A 20,194-nucleotide genomic window follows, 5' to 3' on the forward strand; every position below is an offset into this window, starting at 1 on the left:
TGGGGGGATTGCTTGTTTCTGAGTTGTCTACAAGGCATTGCACAGTCCCCCTTCTTTTATATTAAACATATGTATGTTTATTATTTTCTTTTTACTTTGTTTCAAAAATTAAGGGGGTACCAATGATTTTCTTACATGGATACCTTGTATAATACTTAAGTCGGGGCTTTTAGCGTGCCTGTCAACATAATAGTGTTCATTGTACTCAATAATTTTTACCCCTCATTCCCATCCCATCGTCCCTTTTTGTTCCCCAGTGTCCTTTACATCTCTTTATGCCCATGCGTGCCCATCATTTAGCTCCTAATTATTAGTGAGTACATATGATGTTTGTTTTTCCATTCCTGAGATACTTCGCTTAGGATAATAGTCTCCAGTTCCACCCACGTTACTCCAAAAGACATTATTTCATTCTTTTTTACGGCTGAGTAGTATTGCATTTCTTAATCCACTCATGAAGTGATGGGCACTCAGGTGATTCCACATCTTTGAGATTGTGAATTGTGCTATGATAAATATTCGAGTGCATATGTCTTTTGATAAATGACTTCTTTTCTTCTGGGAATATAACTAATAGTGGGATTGCTAGATCAAATGGTAAGTCTACATTTATTCCTTTGTGAAATCTCCGTACTGTTTTCTATAGAAGTTGTACTAATTTGCAGTCCTACCAATAGTGTATAAGTGTTCCTTTCTCTCTACATCCACACCAGTATCTATTATTTTTTGACTTTTTAATAATGGCCATTCTGACAGGAGTGAGATGGTATCTCATTGAGGTTTTAATTTGCATTTCCCTGTTGATTAGTGATGATGTTGAACATTTTTTAATAATCTCACTGCTCGTTATTTGGTCTCCTCAGGATTTCTGTTTCTTCCTGATTCAGGCTTGTGTGTTTGCAGGAATTTATCCATTTCCTCTACATTTTCTAGTTGGTGTGTGTAGAGGTTTTCATAGTACTCACGGTTGATATTTTGTATTTCTGTGGTATCAGTTGTAATGTCTCCTTTTTCATTTCTGATTGAGCTCATTTGAGTCCTTCCTCATCTATTCTGGTTAATGTGACTAGTGGTCTATCAATTTTTTTTATCTTTTCAAAGAAACAACTTTTTGTTTCATTGATCCTTTGGTTTTATTTGTTTGTTTGTTTTTTGTTTCCCATTTCGTTTAGTTCTGTTTTGAGCTTAGTTATTTTTTTCTTCTGTTGGCTTTGGGTTTGGTTTGTTCTCTTTTCCTAGTTCCTTAAGATGTGACCTACAGTTGTTAATTTGTTACCTTTCTGTCTTTTTAATGTGGGAATTTAAGGCTATGAACTTTTCCCTTACTGTATCCCATAGATTTTGAATGCTTGTGTCCCCTTTGTTGTTCAGTTAGAGGGATCTTTTGATTCCCATTTTAATTTCATCATTGACCCAAAGATCATTCAGCAGCAAGTTGTTTAATTTCCAGAACTTTGTGAAGATTTGAGTGTTTCTCTTGGATTTTATTTCTAGTTTTATTCTACTATGATCTGAGAAAATACATGGTATGATTTTGAATTTTTCAATTTGGTGAGACTTGTTTTGTGGCCTAAGATATGATTAATCTTGGAAAATGTCCGAGGTGCTGATGAGAAGAATGTGTATTCAGTAGTTTTGGGGTAGAATGTTCTATAAATGTCTGTTAGGTCCATTTGTTCTAGATTCCCATTTAAGTCCAGTGTTTCTTTATTCATTTTCTGCTTTGATGATCTGTCCAATTCCATTAATGGGGTGTGGAAGTCTCCAGATATTACTATGCTACTGTTTATTTTTTGCTTAGATCAAGTAGTCTGCTTTATGAATCTAGGAGCTCCTCTGTTAGGTACATGTATATTTAGGATTGTTATGACTCCTTGTTGAATTGCCCCTTTACCATTATATAATGACCATCTTTGTCTATTTGTACTATTGTTGATGTAGTCTATTTTACCTAATATGAGAATGGCTATACCTGCTCACTCTTAGTTTCTGTTTGCATGGAATTTTTTTTCATCCGTTTACCTTAAGTCTTTGTGAATTCTTGTGAGTTAGATGTGTTTCTTGAAGACAGTGTATATTTGGGTTCTGGTTTTTTCATCCTTTCAGCCAGTATATGTTTTTTCAGTGGGGCATTAAGAGCATTCACATGCAGTGTTAGTATTGATATGTGGGATACTGTTGTTCCGTTCATCATGTTGGATGATACCTCATTGTTTTGTTTTCCCTCTTGTACTATTGTTTTATAACAGCTGTGAGCTTTAACTTCCAGTTTTTTTTTTACATTGGTGTCTTATCTATTGTGTTGTTCCACGTATAATGCACTTTGGAGTATTTCCTGTAGAACAGGCCTAGTATTGACAAATTCTCTTATTGTTTGCTTGTCTGAAAGTCTTTATTTCTCTATCCTTTAAGAAACTTACTTTTGCATGATGTAAAATTCCTGGTTGGCAATTTTTCTGTTTAAGAAGACTAGAAATTGGGCCCCAATCCCTCTGGCTTATAAGGTCTCTGCTGAAAAGTCTGATGTCAGCCTGATATATTTTCCTTTGTAGGTGAGTTGATGCTTTCATCTTGCAGCTTATTGAATTTTCGCCTTCATTTTGACTTTGGCCAGGTTGATGACATTGTGTCTTGGATATGTCCTATTTGCTGTGAATCTTCCTGATGTTAAATGACCTTCTTGTATCTGAGAACATGAATCTCTGGTGATACCAGGGAAGTTTTCCTCAATAATTCCCTAGAATACATTTTCCATGCTTTTTGCTGTTTCTTCTTCTCCTTCAAGGATACCTATATTGGCTTGCTTCACAGTCTCATATTTCTTTCATTTGTTGTTCATTCTTTATTATTCTTTTTTTCTGCATCTTTAACTGACTGGGTTAGTTCGAAAGCATGAGATTCTTTCTTCTGCTTGGTCTAGCCTGTTATTGAAGCTTTCTGCTGTATTTTGAAGTTCCCTAAATGACTCTTTGATTTCTTTGGGTTCCGTTATATCCTTTCTTTTGTTGTCTAGTTCTTTAGCAACTTTTTTTTTCATCGACGTCCTGAAATATTATTTTTGGCTTCTTTGTGTTTGTTTTCAACTTTCTTTTCAAAGCCATTCATCTTATTTGCCATCCATATTCTGAATTCCATTCCTGACATTTTGACAATTTCCTTTTGGTTGTGGTCTGTTGCTATAGATCATTTTGATCCTTTGGGGGTGCCTAACTAGCTTGTTTTTTTCATATTGCCAGAGTTCTTTTGCTGGTTTCTTCTCATCTGAATTCTACTCTGTTAGCTCAGGGCTGATAGGTTTGTGGCATATCTGTTCTCCTTTGCCGGGAACTCTCCTACTTAGAAGAAGGAGAGGTCCCTAGATGGCACCCTGTTGACCTATTCAGGAGGATTGACCTGGCAAGAGAGTAGCAGATGCACTGAGAGACTGTATGCAGCTATTCTGTGTTGTCCCATTCCCCTGTGATTGTCATGGTCCAAGCCAATGTTGGAGGATCTCCATGGAAGTGGTGGGTTGTTCTTTGAGCCACTGATAGAAGCTCAGGCATGGAGCTGAGTGAGTCTCTCTCCACAAAGCCTGACATTGCTGGGGATTACTCTGCCTGGGTCTCCCCACAGTAGTGGTAGTAGCAGCTGGGCAAGGCTCAGGGCTGTGGGAGTTCACTCCACCTAGGTCCAGGTGTGATGGTGGCTTGCAGTTAGCAGACACCTGGCAGACCATTGGACCACAGGGGTGGTTTTTGCCTAGTAGTGGGTGAGAGCCTCACGGGTAGAGCCATGGGCCCAGCAGCACAGAAGCTTAGGGGATGGGTCAGTAGTAGCCTTGGAGGTGGGGGCATGGGACCAGGCCTCCAGGCAGCTGGAGATCTCCCCCTGCCCAGGACCTGCTGAGGCAGTTACCTCAGGGCTTCTCAGGTGGCATACTTGATGGAAGTCTGCTAGACTCCCTCATGAGGGGGAAGGGTGCTTGGCTCCCAGTCATAGGCGCATGAATACATTTGTTCTCCCTGCTCCCTCTCCAGCCTGGCCAGGGCAATGCAGAGGGGGCTGTAGCAAAGCCAAGCCCTGTGTAGACCAGGCGCTCTTGACCTGAGAGCTCGGAATGGTGTCAGCTTCAGCGACCTAGGAACAGAGGTTACCAGGTTTGTGCTATGCCTGCACTCCAGTCCAAAGTAGCTGCACATACTCCCAGATCAGTCTGAAGGTCTGTAGTCATGGTAGGGGCCCCCCTCACAGCTCAGGCTGCAGTGTCCACAGTGGGAGCATGGAGCCCCAGGGTTCTCTTTGTCCTTTCCCACATGTGGATGCCTCCCCCAGATATCTCCCAATCTTGCCAAGTGGGTCACCCTGTCACCTTCTCCTTCATTCTTAGTGTCCCCATCACTTCTCTAATGTATCACAATGCTCTCTCCAAGAAGGCCCATCTGTAAGTGGGCATCCACCTGCAACCTTCAGTCCTCTCCTTGAGAACAGCACACGGGGTGCTCTTAGTCCACCATTTTGCCTCTCCTTTCTCACAGCCTTCCTTCCTGAAGGAGAGAACCAAACTGGTCTACAATTTAACTTACCTAAACTGAAAATGGGTTATATTTATAAACAAAACTCAAAATAACATCAAACTTATTAATTGAGCATAGAGGTTTGAGGTCTTTAGCTTTTTTCTCATTGTTGCTTTGTATTAAAATTCAGGGAGAGTCCAAAATTATATTCAAGTTCTCAGCCCTTTCAATCAACCTTGGACATTCATATCCATAAGATGTTGCTCTTCTGATAAATATGATAATAATGAATTTAGTTTGAATTCCCAACTGGGTGTATATCTCTTAAAGATATTTTTCTCTCTTCCCATAAACCAGTTTTTATCATAAGGATCTAGAATGGTGGGAAAGGTAAAGAATACTAAGACAAAGACTCTAACTGGACAAACTTTCACTGCTTAATTGCTGCAGAGAGTGCTTGGAGCCAGGGATATCCAGCCGTCTGCCAGCTAGGAAGAAAGCCGGTCTCACCTCAGGCTTCCTTCCCCCTTGCCAGTCTAACTGTGAAAATCTTCTCTTGCAAAACAGCAAAATAACTGGCTCCAAAGTTTCTCATTCCTAGCCTCATTTCCTACAACTGGACAGAGACATCCTTTCAAGGCAGCCAAGCTCAGTCTGCCATAATACCCACCTCCACTCCTCCAAGAATAAGATCAAGGCATACCATGGGCTGATTACTTGTTATTCCATTCCAATTTCCGTCAAACTGTCATCATTTTCCCATCATATAGGTACTGTTAATTAAAGAATAATTATTGAAAAGATGGTATAGTGCTCAAGAAAACAGTGAAGAAAAAAACTCCCTTTAAAAAAAATACCACCATTAACAGTCACATTTGTCAGACATTTATTTTGTTCATGGTTGTTTGATTTGTTAAGGGTATTGTTTCTAATGCTCTTATTTTCTAATGACTATTCATTTGTTCTCTCTTCTATGACTAGGGAAAGCACTGTAACATAATGGCTAAAGCATAGGATTTAGTGTAAGACAAGCTAGGATACAAATTCTAACTCTACAGTCTCATGGAATATACTGGGAAGCTGCCTTTCCAATACAGTTGGAAAGATGATGACTAACAGATAAACACTTATATAAATTAACCTGTCAATTACGTGCTAATATTGCATTGATATCCTGGCTCATCAAGGACATACGATTTTCTGATTTAAGTGGTTTAGCATCATGTATATCATGCCTCAGAAACAGCCTTGGCCTCACAACCATTTTTCTTGATAACTATCCACCAATCTAACATGAATGTGTTGGGAACTGAACAAGAGTTATGAATGTAAGTCCAGAAGTCTGCAACCCCTTATACTTGACTGTCCCTTTCTTCATGACATAGAGCAGTGGTCCCCAACCTTTTTGGTATCAGGGACCGGTTTCTTGGAAGACAATTTTTCCATGGACTGAGGGAGGAGCTCAGACACTTATATATGGCCTATTTTTTAACAGGCCATGGACTGGTACCAGGCTGTGGCCTCAGGGTTGGGAACTGCAGACGTAGAGAACACAGAGGATCCACACGGTATATCATTCATACCTTGCCTTAGCTATCAGCTGCTGTATCATAAACTATCCCAAAGCTTAGTGGCTTAAAACAGTAACCATTTATTAATGTTCGTAACTGTGTGGGTCAACTGGGTGGTTTTGCTGATTTGGGCCAGCATGCCTGATCTCAGCTGGTTGACTGGGTTCTGGTTGGTCCAGAGTAGCCTTACTCATATGTCTGATGGTTGTTGCTGGGTCCCACCTGGAGCAGTGGGGATAAATGGACCTTGTGCATTTCATCTTCTAGAAAGCTAGCTCTGACTTGTTCACAGGAGGCCAAAGATTCCGAAAGCAACAAGCAAACCACAATGTGCAAGAAATTTACAAGTTTCTGCTCAGTCATTCCAAAACACATCACAAGGCTAATCAAGATTCAAAGTGTAGTGAAAGATGCTAACTCTTGAGGGAAGAGCTACAAAGTCACATTGCAAGGACATGGGCATAGGGAGGGCAAATTTGGGCTCTATTTTTGCAATCTACCACATGCCTTTTGATCATAATCTTAATGCTTTTCCCTTCAAATCTACTGATGCAGTACATTAGGAAATCCTTGACCTAGTTTTATCTTTTATTTTCCCCTACTCCATCAGGTTTCTTCTGGATCCATTCAAGAGAGTGTGAAAGACCGGGTGATTGATTCAAGACTGCAGCTGTTTATCACCAAGCCAGGACTCTACACATGCATAGCTACTAATAAGCATGGAGAGAAATTCAGTACTGCAAAGGCTGCAGCCACCATCAGTATATCAGGTAGGATGGACTTCAAAATTGCAATGTCCCAGGAGAGGAGATAGTTGGCACTATTCTACAACTGGTGACATTGGGGAAAATCTCCCTTTTCTTTTATGTCTTACCTTGGTCTCCTTTGGGCTATTTCCTCCTCCATGGAGATACTCCACAGGAGACCTAGATATGGATTTTGGCTGATTTGCTCCCTTAAAAACTAAATCCTCAAATACCTGCCCAAGTGATGGATAACAGCTTCCAGGAGCTCATTTATTTATTTTTTCTTTTCTCTCTTTCCTTTCCCCCTCCCTCCCTCCCTCCCTTCCTTCCTTCCTTCCTTCTTCTTTATTTCCTTTCCCTTCCCTTCTCCCCTTTCTTTCTCTGAGTTAATAAAACTTTCCAAGGCTCTCAAGCAGTAAGTGGCAGATATTTAACATGGTTGTGCCAATTTCTGCATGGCTATTTCTTGAGGACATTTTAATCAAGAGCCTGACCCCCATGGTCCTTCCCTCTCCTGTATCATGCAGGCGACAGCAGGACTTACAGGTGTTTTCAAGGAAAAGGGCTGACACAGGGATTTCTAGGATATTTGTATTGAGTTCTAAAGGTTTATTTTTAAAATTTAAATGTCCCAAAGGCTTCTGAGAACATTAGTGGAATTCCTAGAGACGGAAATAATCCCTGTATCAGGAAATGCCAGGCATGTTATATTCACAACGTGCCTACTGCCCAAGGGTCGGCAGGGAGGTGTTTGGCCTCACATGTAAGGTGAGCACTGGTAGAGCCTGTGCCCAGGGCCAGCTCCCCAGAGCCTGCTGTTTTTTATTACAGTGCCACTTCTTTGATCTTCCCTGCTGGGGAACTTTCCAGTAATGTCTGTGATTTTTAATATGGGCGAACAGAGGCCACAGAGAAATCTATAGAGAGCACTGGACAAGGCTGGGCCTATGGAGCAAAGAGAAGACTGCAAAACTAAGGCTCCCTCTCCCTTCTCCTCTAGAAAATATCTGCCTACAGTATCTTGAGACATCAGAATCACAGTGTTGCGCAATGTTCGGAGTCACGTGATGAAATGAGAGTTGTTATTCAAAAACTGAAAAATAAAAAAGGAAAAGTCTAAAAGAGTCTAGAGTGGATATGATCAATTAGAGATCTGTCTATTAGTTGGAAAATTGCTACATATCTAGTATTATTCCCTGCCCTAATTCGTAAAAACCTACAGGACTCTTTTGTTCAACCCCTGGTCTGTTTTTCTAGTTGGTTCTATCAGGGGACCTGACCCTCCCCAACTTTTCCCAAAATTTACCCAGACAGATCTAATGAGGGTGTCTTATGAGTGCAATTGTATAAGACCTCTGAACCCCCATGAGACATTTCCCATTTTCTCTTCCTCTCTTTGACCTGTTCTTGTCAGTTAGACCTGCTAGATGTCCCCCAAAGGTTCCTCTATAATCATGGAGGAAACTACTTCCCAACCCTGCAGTGCTCCCTAGGCCAGGGAAGTGAGGCCACTCTGGTGAAACTTTAACTTAGGATCGTTTAAAAGAAGTCTTATGCTCCCCAGATCTCCCAAAGCTTGGACGTGGCATCTGCTTTTTCCATTTCTGCTTCCAGCCCCTCCCGCCTTTGTCCCTGGATGAGGCTGGCCAGAGGTTCAGAGCTTCAAGTCAGGCATGGTGTCACCCTTGCCATTCTGGCAGTGCTGCTTTCCTCCAAACTCTCTTTTTCATTTAGCCATCCCCATCCTCCCTAGTGTTCTAGTAGTGCTCACTAGTGTGACCACTAGTACCCCCAGTAGGCATCAGCCCCCTCCATCACATTCCTGGTGTTTCCCTTTGAAGTATTTACTCCATCTGTTTATTTACTCTTCCCAGCAGGAAAACTGGAAATGGAAAAAGCTGGTCTAGTGCTTAGGATTATGTTTAATGATATTTCTAGTGTTTGAAGGACAACAAAAAATAAATATCCACCTTCATTTCTCCAAAACCCTTCCATGTGTCTGCCCAAATCCTTATGCATTGTTTGAGAACTGTGATATACTTTTTTCTGACTCATTGACATTTGCTGTTAGTCATCAAAAGGAGTCAAAAAAAACTTGTAGAACCTTTCCTTATGAACCAGGAAGTTGCATTTCCCCTCTACTCACAATCCCAAAAGGTTCAAGTTGCAATTTAAACTCACCAGGATGCCTGGTATTTGGCAAGAGGCCTTCTCTTTGTCATCGTGGTAACATAGCAGGAGCACATGGTTTGCTTTACCATTCAGTGCTTCAGCCACTATAGGTAGACAGCATTCTTATCAACAAAACAGACACCATCCCTGCCATGTCATGGTGCCTTTATCTGGTCTTAAATTAATTAAAAGTGTTTTGTTTTTGTTTTTAATAAAATGGAAAGGAATAAATGAGTAGCAGCCAGTAACCACATTAAATTGTTACCAGATGTTCTGCGCTTAGGCATAAGAGTGTTTTTTACAATCAGGCACCTTTCTTACATTAGAGCAGTTATACATTTCAGAAGAGGGCCAAAGTTTTACTGACGTTTCTAGATAATTTTAAAGATACTACTAATATTGGTGATATTAGACATTTTTGGAATTTTTAAAATTCTAGTTTTGAAATAAGAGCACTTAATAATTGCAAGTTTCTTGGACCCCTTCCTCATCTCCTAGCCACACCTGCCCCCCAAAGAAAAGAAAATATAAGTGGAGAAATTACCTGTTTAAGATTACCTCCTCCCAAGTACTATGGCTGGATTCCTTTGGCATTGGCTCATCTCCATGATATTGAATCCCCCTTTTATGTATTAAAATGAGGGCTCTTTCATATGCATAACCTTGGACCCCTAGATCTCCCTGCTCAGCTGCTATTAGGAGTTGTCTTTACTCCAAATTATGTGCCATTTTCTGTGGAAGAATTTCCTTTTGTCTCCCCTCCATCTGTTCTATCTGCACAGTGGCAAAATTACCATGAGATTTGGAGCACATGAGTGCTTCTTTTTCGAGTTCAGCAGTAACATAGAGCTCTGTTCATCCCATTTCATACCCTTTGGTCATTTTAACTGGTTAAGGGATCCCTGCAGGCCTCTTTCCCAGTTCACTAAAATTTAAATTATAACTCAAATTTGCAATTTGTGGACATGATTGGCATCATTTCTTGGATGATCAAAATGATAATCCTACAGCCCAACCTCCCTATCTCAACAAAAGAGAGGAAGAACCTACTAGATGTTTTTCAGAGTGGAAATAGGTATAAAATCTATGATGTTGATTTAGCCATTGACCAGTGACTTTTCTGGCAGCTGGAGTCCTGCAAATCTTGGACACCTCTTGGTGTTCCCTTCATAGTCATTCGAGTCTGTCGGTTCTTATTTGTGAATACAGTTGGGAAAGTATCACAAAGGAATCCATCCAGCTTTTCTCCTTTTCTTGATGCTAGAAAGATGTGGCCTTCTGTCCCTAAGCAAAGTGATTCATATGGAAAGGACAAGATTTTGGAGATCATTTTTGGCAAAAATCCTGCTCTATATCAAAAGTTTGTTTTTAAAGTCCATTGTAGATTTCAGAACAACTTTGAATGACTCAAAAATTAAATAGGTACCAGAGAGGTGAGATTACATGTATAACCAGCGTATATTGAACCATTTAAATTTGACAGGTACACAGAGAAAATGGTGTTTTCTCCAGCCATTGGGGATCGAGACATTCTGATTTCTAGAATCTCCTCGTCCCTCTGGGAAGCAAATCCTTTACAAGTTTTTAGGCAGTCTCTATAATTTCTAGGTATTGTTTAGAGATTAAAAACCACAACCTGATCTAGATTAAAACTCCACTCTCTTATATAATTTAAACCTCATCTGCTTCCTTCTTCCCACAGCAGTCAGTCATTCATTCAGCAACTTGGAGAGTAGATGAAATGTAGTCTGTTGCTGCTGTATACCCTGCTCTTCCTTTTCTCTAATTTCTCCGGCATGCCTCAGGAGAAGAGGATTTACAGGGAAGGGGGCAAACGTCTTTTCCTGAACAGGAGATGTTTTAGCCCTTTGATTACAAAGTACATTACCAGTGCCAGTACTATATGTATGTATGTATGTATGTGTGTGTGTGTGTGTGTGTGTGTGTGTGTGTGTGTGTGTGTATGTGAATTTATTTAATCCCCACAATTGAATGAGATGGGTACTTTCATTATCCCCATTTTACAGATGAGGAAACTGAAGCTCAAAGTGGTATCCAAGCTCCCATAGCTAGTAAATGGCAGAACCAGTATGGCAGCAGATGCAGTGTTTGGGCTTTTAATGCTTTGATGGGTTATTCACGCCTCTGTGTTGCAGGCATCTGCTACTGACTCTTTCACAGGACATACACGTTCTTTGGAGAGTCTTTCAAGAGGCCACTTTGCATAGTGTCCTGATGTGGGAGATACTCTTTACTAGCTCAGCCTCTCATAATCCCCAGCTCATTGAATAGAAGGTCCACAAAGATTTTAAAATGTCACATACTCAAGGTTACAATAGTCACCACCTCCTGCAAATTTAAAAGGGAATGGTTAGAAATGCAAACTCATTCTATTTCAAGAAGAATGACTTCTCAGAAGAATTCATTTTGAAGTCTTTAAAATTGCTACAAGAGAAACGTCCAAATGGATCTAAAACGTTCAAAAAAATTAGACCTCAATATTAAGAGAAATTCCAATACAGCAAATTGGTTTTAGACAAAGTATATATTGACTTTTTACTTTCATAAATGAGGGTGGGGAGAGGACAAGGAGGAAGTAACCATAAAGCACGTGGTAAAGAGTACGAAGTTTTAAATTTGCTGTACAAAAAGAAGATGGAATAATTCAGAAATGCTGGTCATATTGCACCCTAGCAAGGGCCCTCGTGCCTTGGGAGAGCCCGAGTTGGGGCCCTTTGTGCTGGAAGTCACCTAAACCCTCCAGAGGAGAAGCGCAGACTCCTCAGAGTCCTGGATTTTTACCTCTGTGGGCACGTCTGGCTGCACACTTTGCAGGGTTCTATGCAAAATGAAGATGTGGGGCCCCTTGTTCAAAAGATACTAAGGTTTTCAAAACAGTGACAGCTGAGCATTAAACTAAGCATGGGGCCCTTCTGAGTGTGGAACCCTATATAATACACAGGTTACACACTCACCAAGCCTAGGAGGGTGGGCAGTTGTCCACCCTCCCCTCTCCCCTCTGCTCCTCTCGCTTAGCCTCCACATCCTGCTTTCTTAATGCAAAGTCCGTTGGTGGCTAATGGAGGGAAATTCTCAGCTGGGAGGCTGCCTGGCTGATGGTGCCCGTGGCTAACTCAGTTTGAAAAGAACGCACTCCCTGGAGACGTTCAGTATTCTCTTAATCTCCTCTAAATCTGCCTGTGAATTCAGTATCTGGCTTCCTAGCTGAAGCAGAGAACTTTATAGAAACTTCGAGATTAGTGGTGTCAAAACTGTCTCTTCCAAATTGTAAGATGAAAATGTACTAACTTTTTTTTCTTTTCCCCTTTAATTTGATTTCCTGCGGGAACTTCCTTTCCTGTTAACAGAATGGAGGTAAGAAACAGTTATGATACCAATGTTTTGTTATGTGTTTTTTTAATTTGACATGCCATTTATTGAGTGTCTACTACTTGCTGAGCACTGTAGCCATTTAGAAACTTTCTAATTTCTAATCCTTTAGGTACTCTTACAAGATGATAAGGGTGAAGATAAAGACAGGTACCATCTATTGAATACTTACTATGTATCAGGCGCTGTGCTAAGAGCTTTGCTGCATTACTTAAATTCATCCTCAAAACGTCCCTATGAAATAGGTACCATTATTATCACTATTTTATAGAAAAGAAACTAAGAGTTACTTTCAACTGGAGAGTTCAAGTGGCTTATACAACTAGTGAAAGATGGAGTAGGAAAAGGAATCCAAAACTGACTCCCAAGCTCCCCCTCATAGCTCTATCCTGTAGATAAGAAAGTATTACCTTGTAATATAACATTTTGCAATATATAGTGTTATATTTGCGGTACTTATTTAAATTGACTTTCATAAAAACTGTGAAATGTAATAACTATTTCTAATTTTAACTGATATATAAATAAAATATATAAAATGTTTATTTTGCTAATATAATTTTCAAATTATTTTAAATTAAAAATTTTTTCTTTACATCACTCTTTATTTTATATAATAAATAAGTATTAATTTTAATCAGAAGAAATGCAAGAGGTTTTTCAGAGGAGGTCACATCTTTCTTGTTGGGGACATTGGGTTTAGCATTTCAAAAAAATGATACTTGATCTGTGTCTTAGAGCAGGGGCTGGCAACCTTCTTCTGTATAGGGCCAGATATTAAATATATTTAGCCTGTGGGCCATACAGTCCCTGTTGCAAAGCTCAACTCTGCTGTTTTAGTGCGAAAGCAGCCATAGACAATGGGTAAACAGGTGAACATGAATCTGTTCAAATAAAACTTTACTTACGAACATTGAAGTTTGAACTTCACATAGATTTCACCTGTCATTAATTCTTCTTTTGATTTTTAAGATACCATTCTTAGCATGCAGCCTGTGTATAAAAACAGCTAGCAGTATACAAAATTTCAGTTAGCAGGAATGTGTTCAAGAGATCTATTGTACAACATGTTGAGTATGGTAAATAACAATGTATTGTATTCTAGAAAATCACTGAGAGAGTAGATTTAAAGTGTTTACACCACAAAAAATGATAAATATGTGAGGTAATGTATATGTTAATCAGGCCAATTTAGTCATTCCATAATGTATACATATTTCAAAACATCATGTACATGATAAAATATAGACAATTTGTCAATTAAAAAAATTTGAAGAAATAATCATATGGATATATACGTATTGCTCTGAAAGACAGTGACAGTCATGATACACATTGTATGAAAATTTAAACTACTTTTAAGTAAATGTGATAGTGATTCATCATAATTGACCATCTTCCAATGTTTAGATATAGTATCAAAAATCCTTAGTTCATTTTTGTATATAAATATTGCTTTAAGAATTTTTACTGACAATTTTAGGAGCTAATGGCTCAGGAGAGTAAAGTTTATCTAAATTAAAATTAATAAAAATGTCATTGAATAAAAACTAAAAAAAAAAAAAGCAGCAGGCCAAGTTTGTCCTGTGGATTATATTTGCTGACCCTTGCCTTAGAGAATAAATTATCTACAAAGACACTAGTCATGAAAGAACAAAAACAGTTCCACTTTGCTTTGGAGGTTGGAAGTGGCGTAGAACCTCGGTCATCTCCTTTATTGGGAAAGTTCAAGGGGAGATAAGGCAGTTTGCTATATAAGGGAAGAAGATTTTTCTATACCAGAGGTACAGCTATCAAATGTGCCCGTACTTGGGAGGGAGGGAAGTAAGGTGTGGAGTTTCCACCAGGGTAGTGGGGTTGTCATAACACAGGCATGCCATGGCTGCTCATCCGCTGTGCCCTTGGACAAAGTATTATGTGTTCAAAGGAAGTACATGTCTCCCTCATAGAAACTGAGAGATAACATTTAAAAATGTTCTATTGAATGTGATTCATACATAGAACTAAGACCTATACATAGTGAGAATCCTTTAAATGTTTCATTTGATCACATTGAGTTGTCTGTTATAAAAGAAATTAAAAGAGGCATTTGGGATCAAATATCCATTGTTGCCTCTAAAAAAGGGAGGTCAAACATAAAGGGAGGTCAATCAGGTTTACATTGTCAGGAGACAAGAGAGGGACTGGCTCCATGTGCAATATTAACTAGCATTTTTAGGACATAGTCTGGCAGTTCATTCCAAAATAACCAGCATTCTGTGACCTCTGCCCTACCGTTCAAATGAGCAACAAACAGAGCCAGCTGTTTCCAGTGTTGCCCCATCAGCAGTCCCAAGAACTGCAGGCAAAGAAACAACTTGAGCTGGACATGGAGGGGTCTCGTCACTTGCAAAAAACGGAAGGCTCCAATGAAAATTATTTGCATTCATCTTGTTCCCCAGTTCTTGCTGTGAGCTCCCTTTTAAATTTTTTTTTAAGTGATAGATTCAGGGATTTGAGGGATGATATGGCCCAATTTGTCTCCATGTCTTGCATCTAAAATTTGATCACTGTGTAAAATTTGAGATTATAAATAGCTGCAAAAGAGGAGAGTAAAAGGAAAAGGAAGTGGTTGAAACACGGAAACTGTGACTAGGCAGTTGATAAACAGATCCAGATATATAGATATATAAATATAGATATACGGTCTTATATATCGCCTGTGGATCTAATTCAAGCATAGATATGCTACCAAAGCCAAGTCCTCAATGTTCCTAGGGACGTGATAGAGATGTAGAAAATTAACAATAATCACACACTTTGTATTTGTATGGTTTTTCCCAGCATGTAAAGGGTTTTCACAGGCTAGTGGTCATCAAGCTCTTTGAAAGAAAAACCAAAACTGAGATCTTCTAATTTCTATTCAAAATTTTTCTCTTTTTTTTCTTTTGCTTTTTATATTTTCTTTTGCATTTTATACCTAATGCTCAAAAATTTTTAAAAAATCAATTTCGATTCAAAATCTATTCTAATTTCTATTTGAAAACTATCCTCCTTTTTTCTTTGTTTTTTATTTCTTCTTTTGCATTATACACCTAATGCTGAAAAGTTTTTTTAAAAAAGCAATGCTATTAGGCCACACTGAGGTTGTTCTAAAGATTTTCTAGGGCTTTTATTAAAAGAAGCAGCAGAAATTCAGACAGAGGGATCGATTATTAGTGATTGTTAATAATCCTTATCTCTGAAACTATTTTTTTCTTTTTTTTTTCTTTTTTTTTTTTTTTGAGACAGGGTCTCACTCTTTTGCCCCATCTGGAGGACAGAGGCACAATCATGGCTCACTGCAGCCTCGAACCCCTGGGCTCAAGCGATCTGATCCTCCTGCCTCAACCTCCCAAGTAGCTAGGACTACCTTTTTATCATGTTTTGTAGAGACAGGGTCTCACTATGTTGCCCAGGTTGGTCTTGAACTCCTGGGCTCAAGCAGTCCTCCCACCTCAGCCTCCCAAAGTGTTGGGATTACAGATGTGCGCCATCATGCCCAGACTTTGGAGCTATTTTCATTAATTTTTCTTTTGTATACTTTTTCTTTCCGATTTTTTTAAAAAATGTGTTTTGCTTGTGTAATTAAAGGAAACATCATGAATGTGTTTTATTTTTAAAAGATACTCATGGAAAAATGAAAAACAGCATCATACAATAGTTAACACATGACAGTGGAAACTGGATGAATAATTCTCAGCTCAGATACACTGTGGGAAAAATTTAGCTTTTACATGATGCAGTTTTTTCCTAAGTGAAGGGGTTACACATGCTCTTATTCATCTTCCCTTTATAATAAGATATTATATCAATATGTGAGACCACTCGATAAACCAGTTTGAGCTGTTTCTGGTTATTACTTATTATTCAGTTTCTTAAAGCGCAGTGTAGGCTGGGGAGGGAGTGATCCCTTTCCTCCCCAGCATAAGGGTCACGGCCCACACCCATATAACAAAGATGTCTAGGTTAGCAAGAGAAAAGCAAAACAGATTTATTTGATCATAGTTTTACATGACACAGAAGCCTTCAGAATGAAGACTCAGAGATACGGGGAAAACTATCCATTTTTATGCTTAGATTCAATGCAGCATGGACAGCTGTGTAGAAATATGATTAGACAAACTGGGTATGATCTAATCTAACACACTGAGTAGGGACATCCAGCAAGTCCTGTCTGTCCAGATTGTTCTTGGCCTCTCTGTGCAGCATTTCTTTCTCCAGAGTACGGAGTAGGACCCTTCTAGAATGAGGGTCTTAATATCTTTACGGCCAGCTGTTACACAGAAAAAGGGGGAAGTTAGAGTAATATATTTAGGTTTTATGGCTGGCTTTGGGGAAAAAAAGTTCTGGTTTCTATGACCAGCTTGGGGGAGGAGGGATTCCAGTATCTATGGCTAGCTTCGGAGAAGAAGGAGGGAGAGACAGATAGGCAGGAGCAGGTCAGAGAGATTTTGCTTCTCTGGCTGCTTCTTGGGCCTTCACTTTGGGGTACCATTTTCTGAGCCCCAACAATAGCATCCTTCTTTCTCTCTAACTTCCTAAGTGTTGTCATAGATTGGGTTCCCTACAAGTCTGCGTCATAAGTTATTTCTTTGGGTGTTTCCTCACCTTTACCCCGCACAAGTTTTCATGAAGTTTTGAGTTTTCATACTCATTATTTTAAAAATTCACAATGAAAGAAGTGATATCATAAAAATCATATTGGCTGATTAGTAAAATGTGGGTATGAGTTAAAGAAAGATTCTATATCACAAAACATTGTTTAAAAGTATAGCTATGTTTCTTAGAAGTTCATTGTTTTACCTAAAGCGTTATATCTCATTCTAATGGATTCGCTTTAAAGACCAGCCCATGATGATTTGTAATTAAAGTATCAATATTTGACATTCAAATGGGGTCTCTAAATTTCCCTCAAATTCCAATTTAATTTTATTCCTGAAAATCCTTTATCTAAACATAATGAAATGCTAAATTCCAACACTGTACAAATATAAATGAGAACACAACTTAAGAGTTTTTTGTCACTGTTAACAATATAGATCTGATGGTAGCCGTAAGAATATATTGAGACCACAGTGCCTACCCATAATAAGTGCTCAATAAATGTTTTCCAGGTGAGTCTATGAGTTATTATAATTCCCAGCATTGCATCAAGTGGGCAAACAGATGTGTGAAAAGAGTACTAGCAGCATTTTCCATTCTTCTAATTGTCTCCAGTTGTTATAGCAGATAACATTTTAATCCTATTTTTGTGCTGGCATAATAGAATTTCCAGGCTTTTCCCACACATATATTACCCATTAACATACAATAATCTGAATTCAGAATAATTACTTACATCACTCTACAGAGTAGGGCAGTTAGGCAAAGAGTGACCAGTTGACTTTTCCCAAGACATGCGATGGGAAGATAGCAAAGCTGAAAATGCTACTTAGCTCCTGGAAGCCATGCCTCGTGCTTCTCCCTACATGACTTTCTTTGTCTTTAATGGACTTCTAGGTATGAGTGAGAGAATCTGAATATGGAAGGTATTGCAAAGATGTATGTGTGCTACAAAATTCAGGTACTTAACTATCATAACACATAAATGAACTATGTTCCTAAAGCTGCAAGCCTTTCAGATCAGATTGTTAACATGCTCAGTAATTTGTTAACTATCACGATGAATATGTTTTTCAGATGCATTTCTGAAAAACCCTCAGCTTATTTGCAAGAAGCATGTGAGGTGGCTTAGTTAAGAGTAGTCAAATTCTATTTATAATGTAAATAATAAAAAAAACCACAAATCTATTCAGTTCTTGATCATTCCCAAAGCTTTCCACATCCATTGTCACATTTGGTCTTCATAGTAGCCCTCCGGAGAGCTAGAGATGATATAATTGCAGCTGGAAAAGAAGACAATATTCAGATAGAGCATCTCAACCCATTTGCTAGTATAATTTTCTCTTATTTCTGTCATGCAGATGTGGAAACCGAAAAAATAAAAAATGCAGAATGAATGCCAAGAATTAGCATGTGATTGGGAATGTTGTTTGTTGCTTCTTTCAGTAAACCACAGAAAGATAACAAAGGCTACTGTGCCCAGTACAGAGGGGAGGTGTGTAATGCAGTCCTGGCAAGAGATGCTCTTGTTTTTTTCAACACCTCCTACGTGGACCCTGAGGAGGCCCAAGAGCTGTTGGTCCACACTGCTTGGAATGAACTGAAAGCGGTGAGCCCGCTCTGCCGGCCAGCTGCTGAGGCTTTGCTGTGTAACCACATCTTCCAAGAGTGCAACGCTGGAGTAGTCCCTACTCCTACCCCTGTTTGCAGGTAAAATTTCAAAAATAAGTACATGCGAAAATTCCATTTTTGTGTCTGCAAACAGGAAGAGGTTTCAAAAGAGGAAGTTGTCATGTGCAATAGTAAAGACAAAAGCTGACTTCCATCCAAAATAGGAGAAAGTCAGGCAAAATTTCTACCATGTAAATCACTAATGATAACTTACAATACAAGGGCTCAGAACTTCTAGAAAATAGCATAAATAGCATAATATTCTGTTACTCTTGCTATTTTTCACATTATTATTATATTCATAAATATCCCCACTTTCTACCAAATAAAAAGAGAAATCCTAAAATAACACAGGCTTCATTAGTAAGCGAGATAGAGAAAATAAAGACTACACTTCAAATGTTTTGGCATTATTTGTCAATAAATGAGATCATGATGAGCATTTAGAATATTATTTTAAAGTAAATACATTGCATCCTGTATTCTGAGTTCTGACACGCTTGCCACATTTGGGTGGGGGTGAGTACATTTTAAATAAATATTTCTTTCAAACTCCCATATTCTTTAAACACTGAGATTCATAAATGCATGTTCATAGAATTATCTTTGTCTTTATTTACTTCTTTTGTAGAAGAGACAGAAATCAGTCTGGCTTTTGAGCCAACTAGAACAAAGCTCAACTAGAACAAATACTGTTACTTCTGCTTTCTAGATTTATGTGTTCTTGCCTAAGCTTTAGTTTCCTCATCTGCACAACAGAGTTGAGAGGATTAAAGGATAAATTGTACCATGGAGTATATTAGAAGCTGGATAGATGTTCTTCCTAAATTTTCTTTTGAAAATTTGAAAACTACCAACACAGCACATTTTCACTTCTTTTTTGATATAATCATAAACTATTTAACTATCAAAATGATTTTAGTGAACTTTCTTTTAGCATAAAAAGACTACAGTAAGGTCATTAAAATAGAGTGCTCTATTCCTCAACTTACTGCAAAGTTTGAGGGTTTGGAGACACTATAACAGTACTGTAATTTGTTTCTTTGCCTAAGAAGATCATATTATGATCAGGCATGACATCTAAAAATCTCTAGGGACTTCAGCACTGGAGGAATAAAAAGGAAAAAGATAATGAGGGAAAAATTTAAGGCTGTTGCCAAAAAGAGAATGGGAAGCGTGGCTGTGAGGAAGTAAAATGTCTTGCTAGGAGTTAGGAAATACTAGTCAGCATTTGAACTGCACCTGCAGTTATTTGAAAAAATAGTGCCCCTGTTGACTGCCACTTCTTTAGTTTGTATTTCGGTTTCTTGGGCTTCTTTATAGGAGTCTCCAAAATTGTTTATTTGAGGTACTGCTCAACAATGAAAATCCTTTAACTAGAAAATGTCACATGTATAATAAATAGATAATGTAACCAGCAAAAGAATGTGACAGTAGACTCTAACAGTCCTGTCCTTAGCAAAGCTAATATAATTTGTGGGGGCCACTGGAATAGTTATCACACTTACACAGTGACACTCAGGCA

At 38.8% G+C, this 20,194-nt stretch overlaps 1 protein-coding gene across 1 annotated transcript in view; it reads left to right on the forward strand.

Moving 5' to 3' along the window:
* MUSK (muscle, skeletal, receptor tyrosine kinase) overlaps positions 1 to 20,194 on the forward strand; it is a 132,145-nt gene that overhangs the window by 81,743 nt on the left and 30,208 nt on the right. Inside the window, exons 6-8 of the mRNA XM_012641130.1 lie at positions 6,678 to 6,837; positions 12,354 to 12,360; positions 18,445 to 18,708. Coding sequence (XP_012496584.1) covers positions 6,678 to 6,837; positions 12,354 to 12,360; positions 18,445 to 18,708 — 431 coding nt within the window. The remainder of the gene's footprint in view (positions 1 to 6,677; positions 6,838 to 12,353; positions 12,361 to 18,444; positions 18,709 to 20,194) is intronic.

Source organism: Propithecus coquereli, unplaced genomic scaffold (assembly GCF_000956105.1).
Source record: "Propithecus coquereli isolate 6110/MARCELLA unplaced genomic scaffold, Pcoq_1.0 Scaffold163, whole genome shotgun sequence".
NCBI classification, from domain to species: Eukaryota; Metazoa; Chordata; class Mammalia; order Primates; family Indriidae; genus Propithecus; species Propithecus coquereli.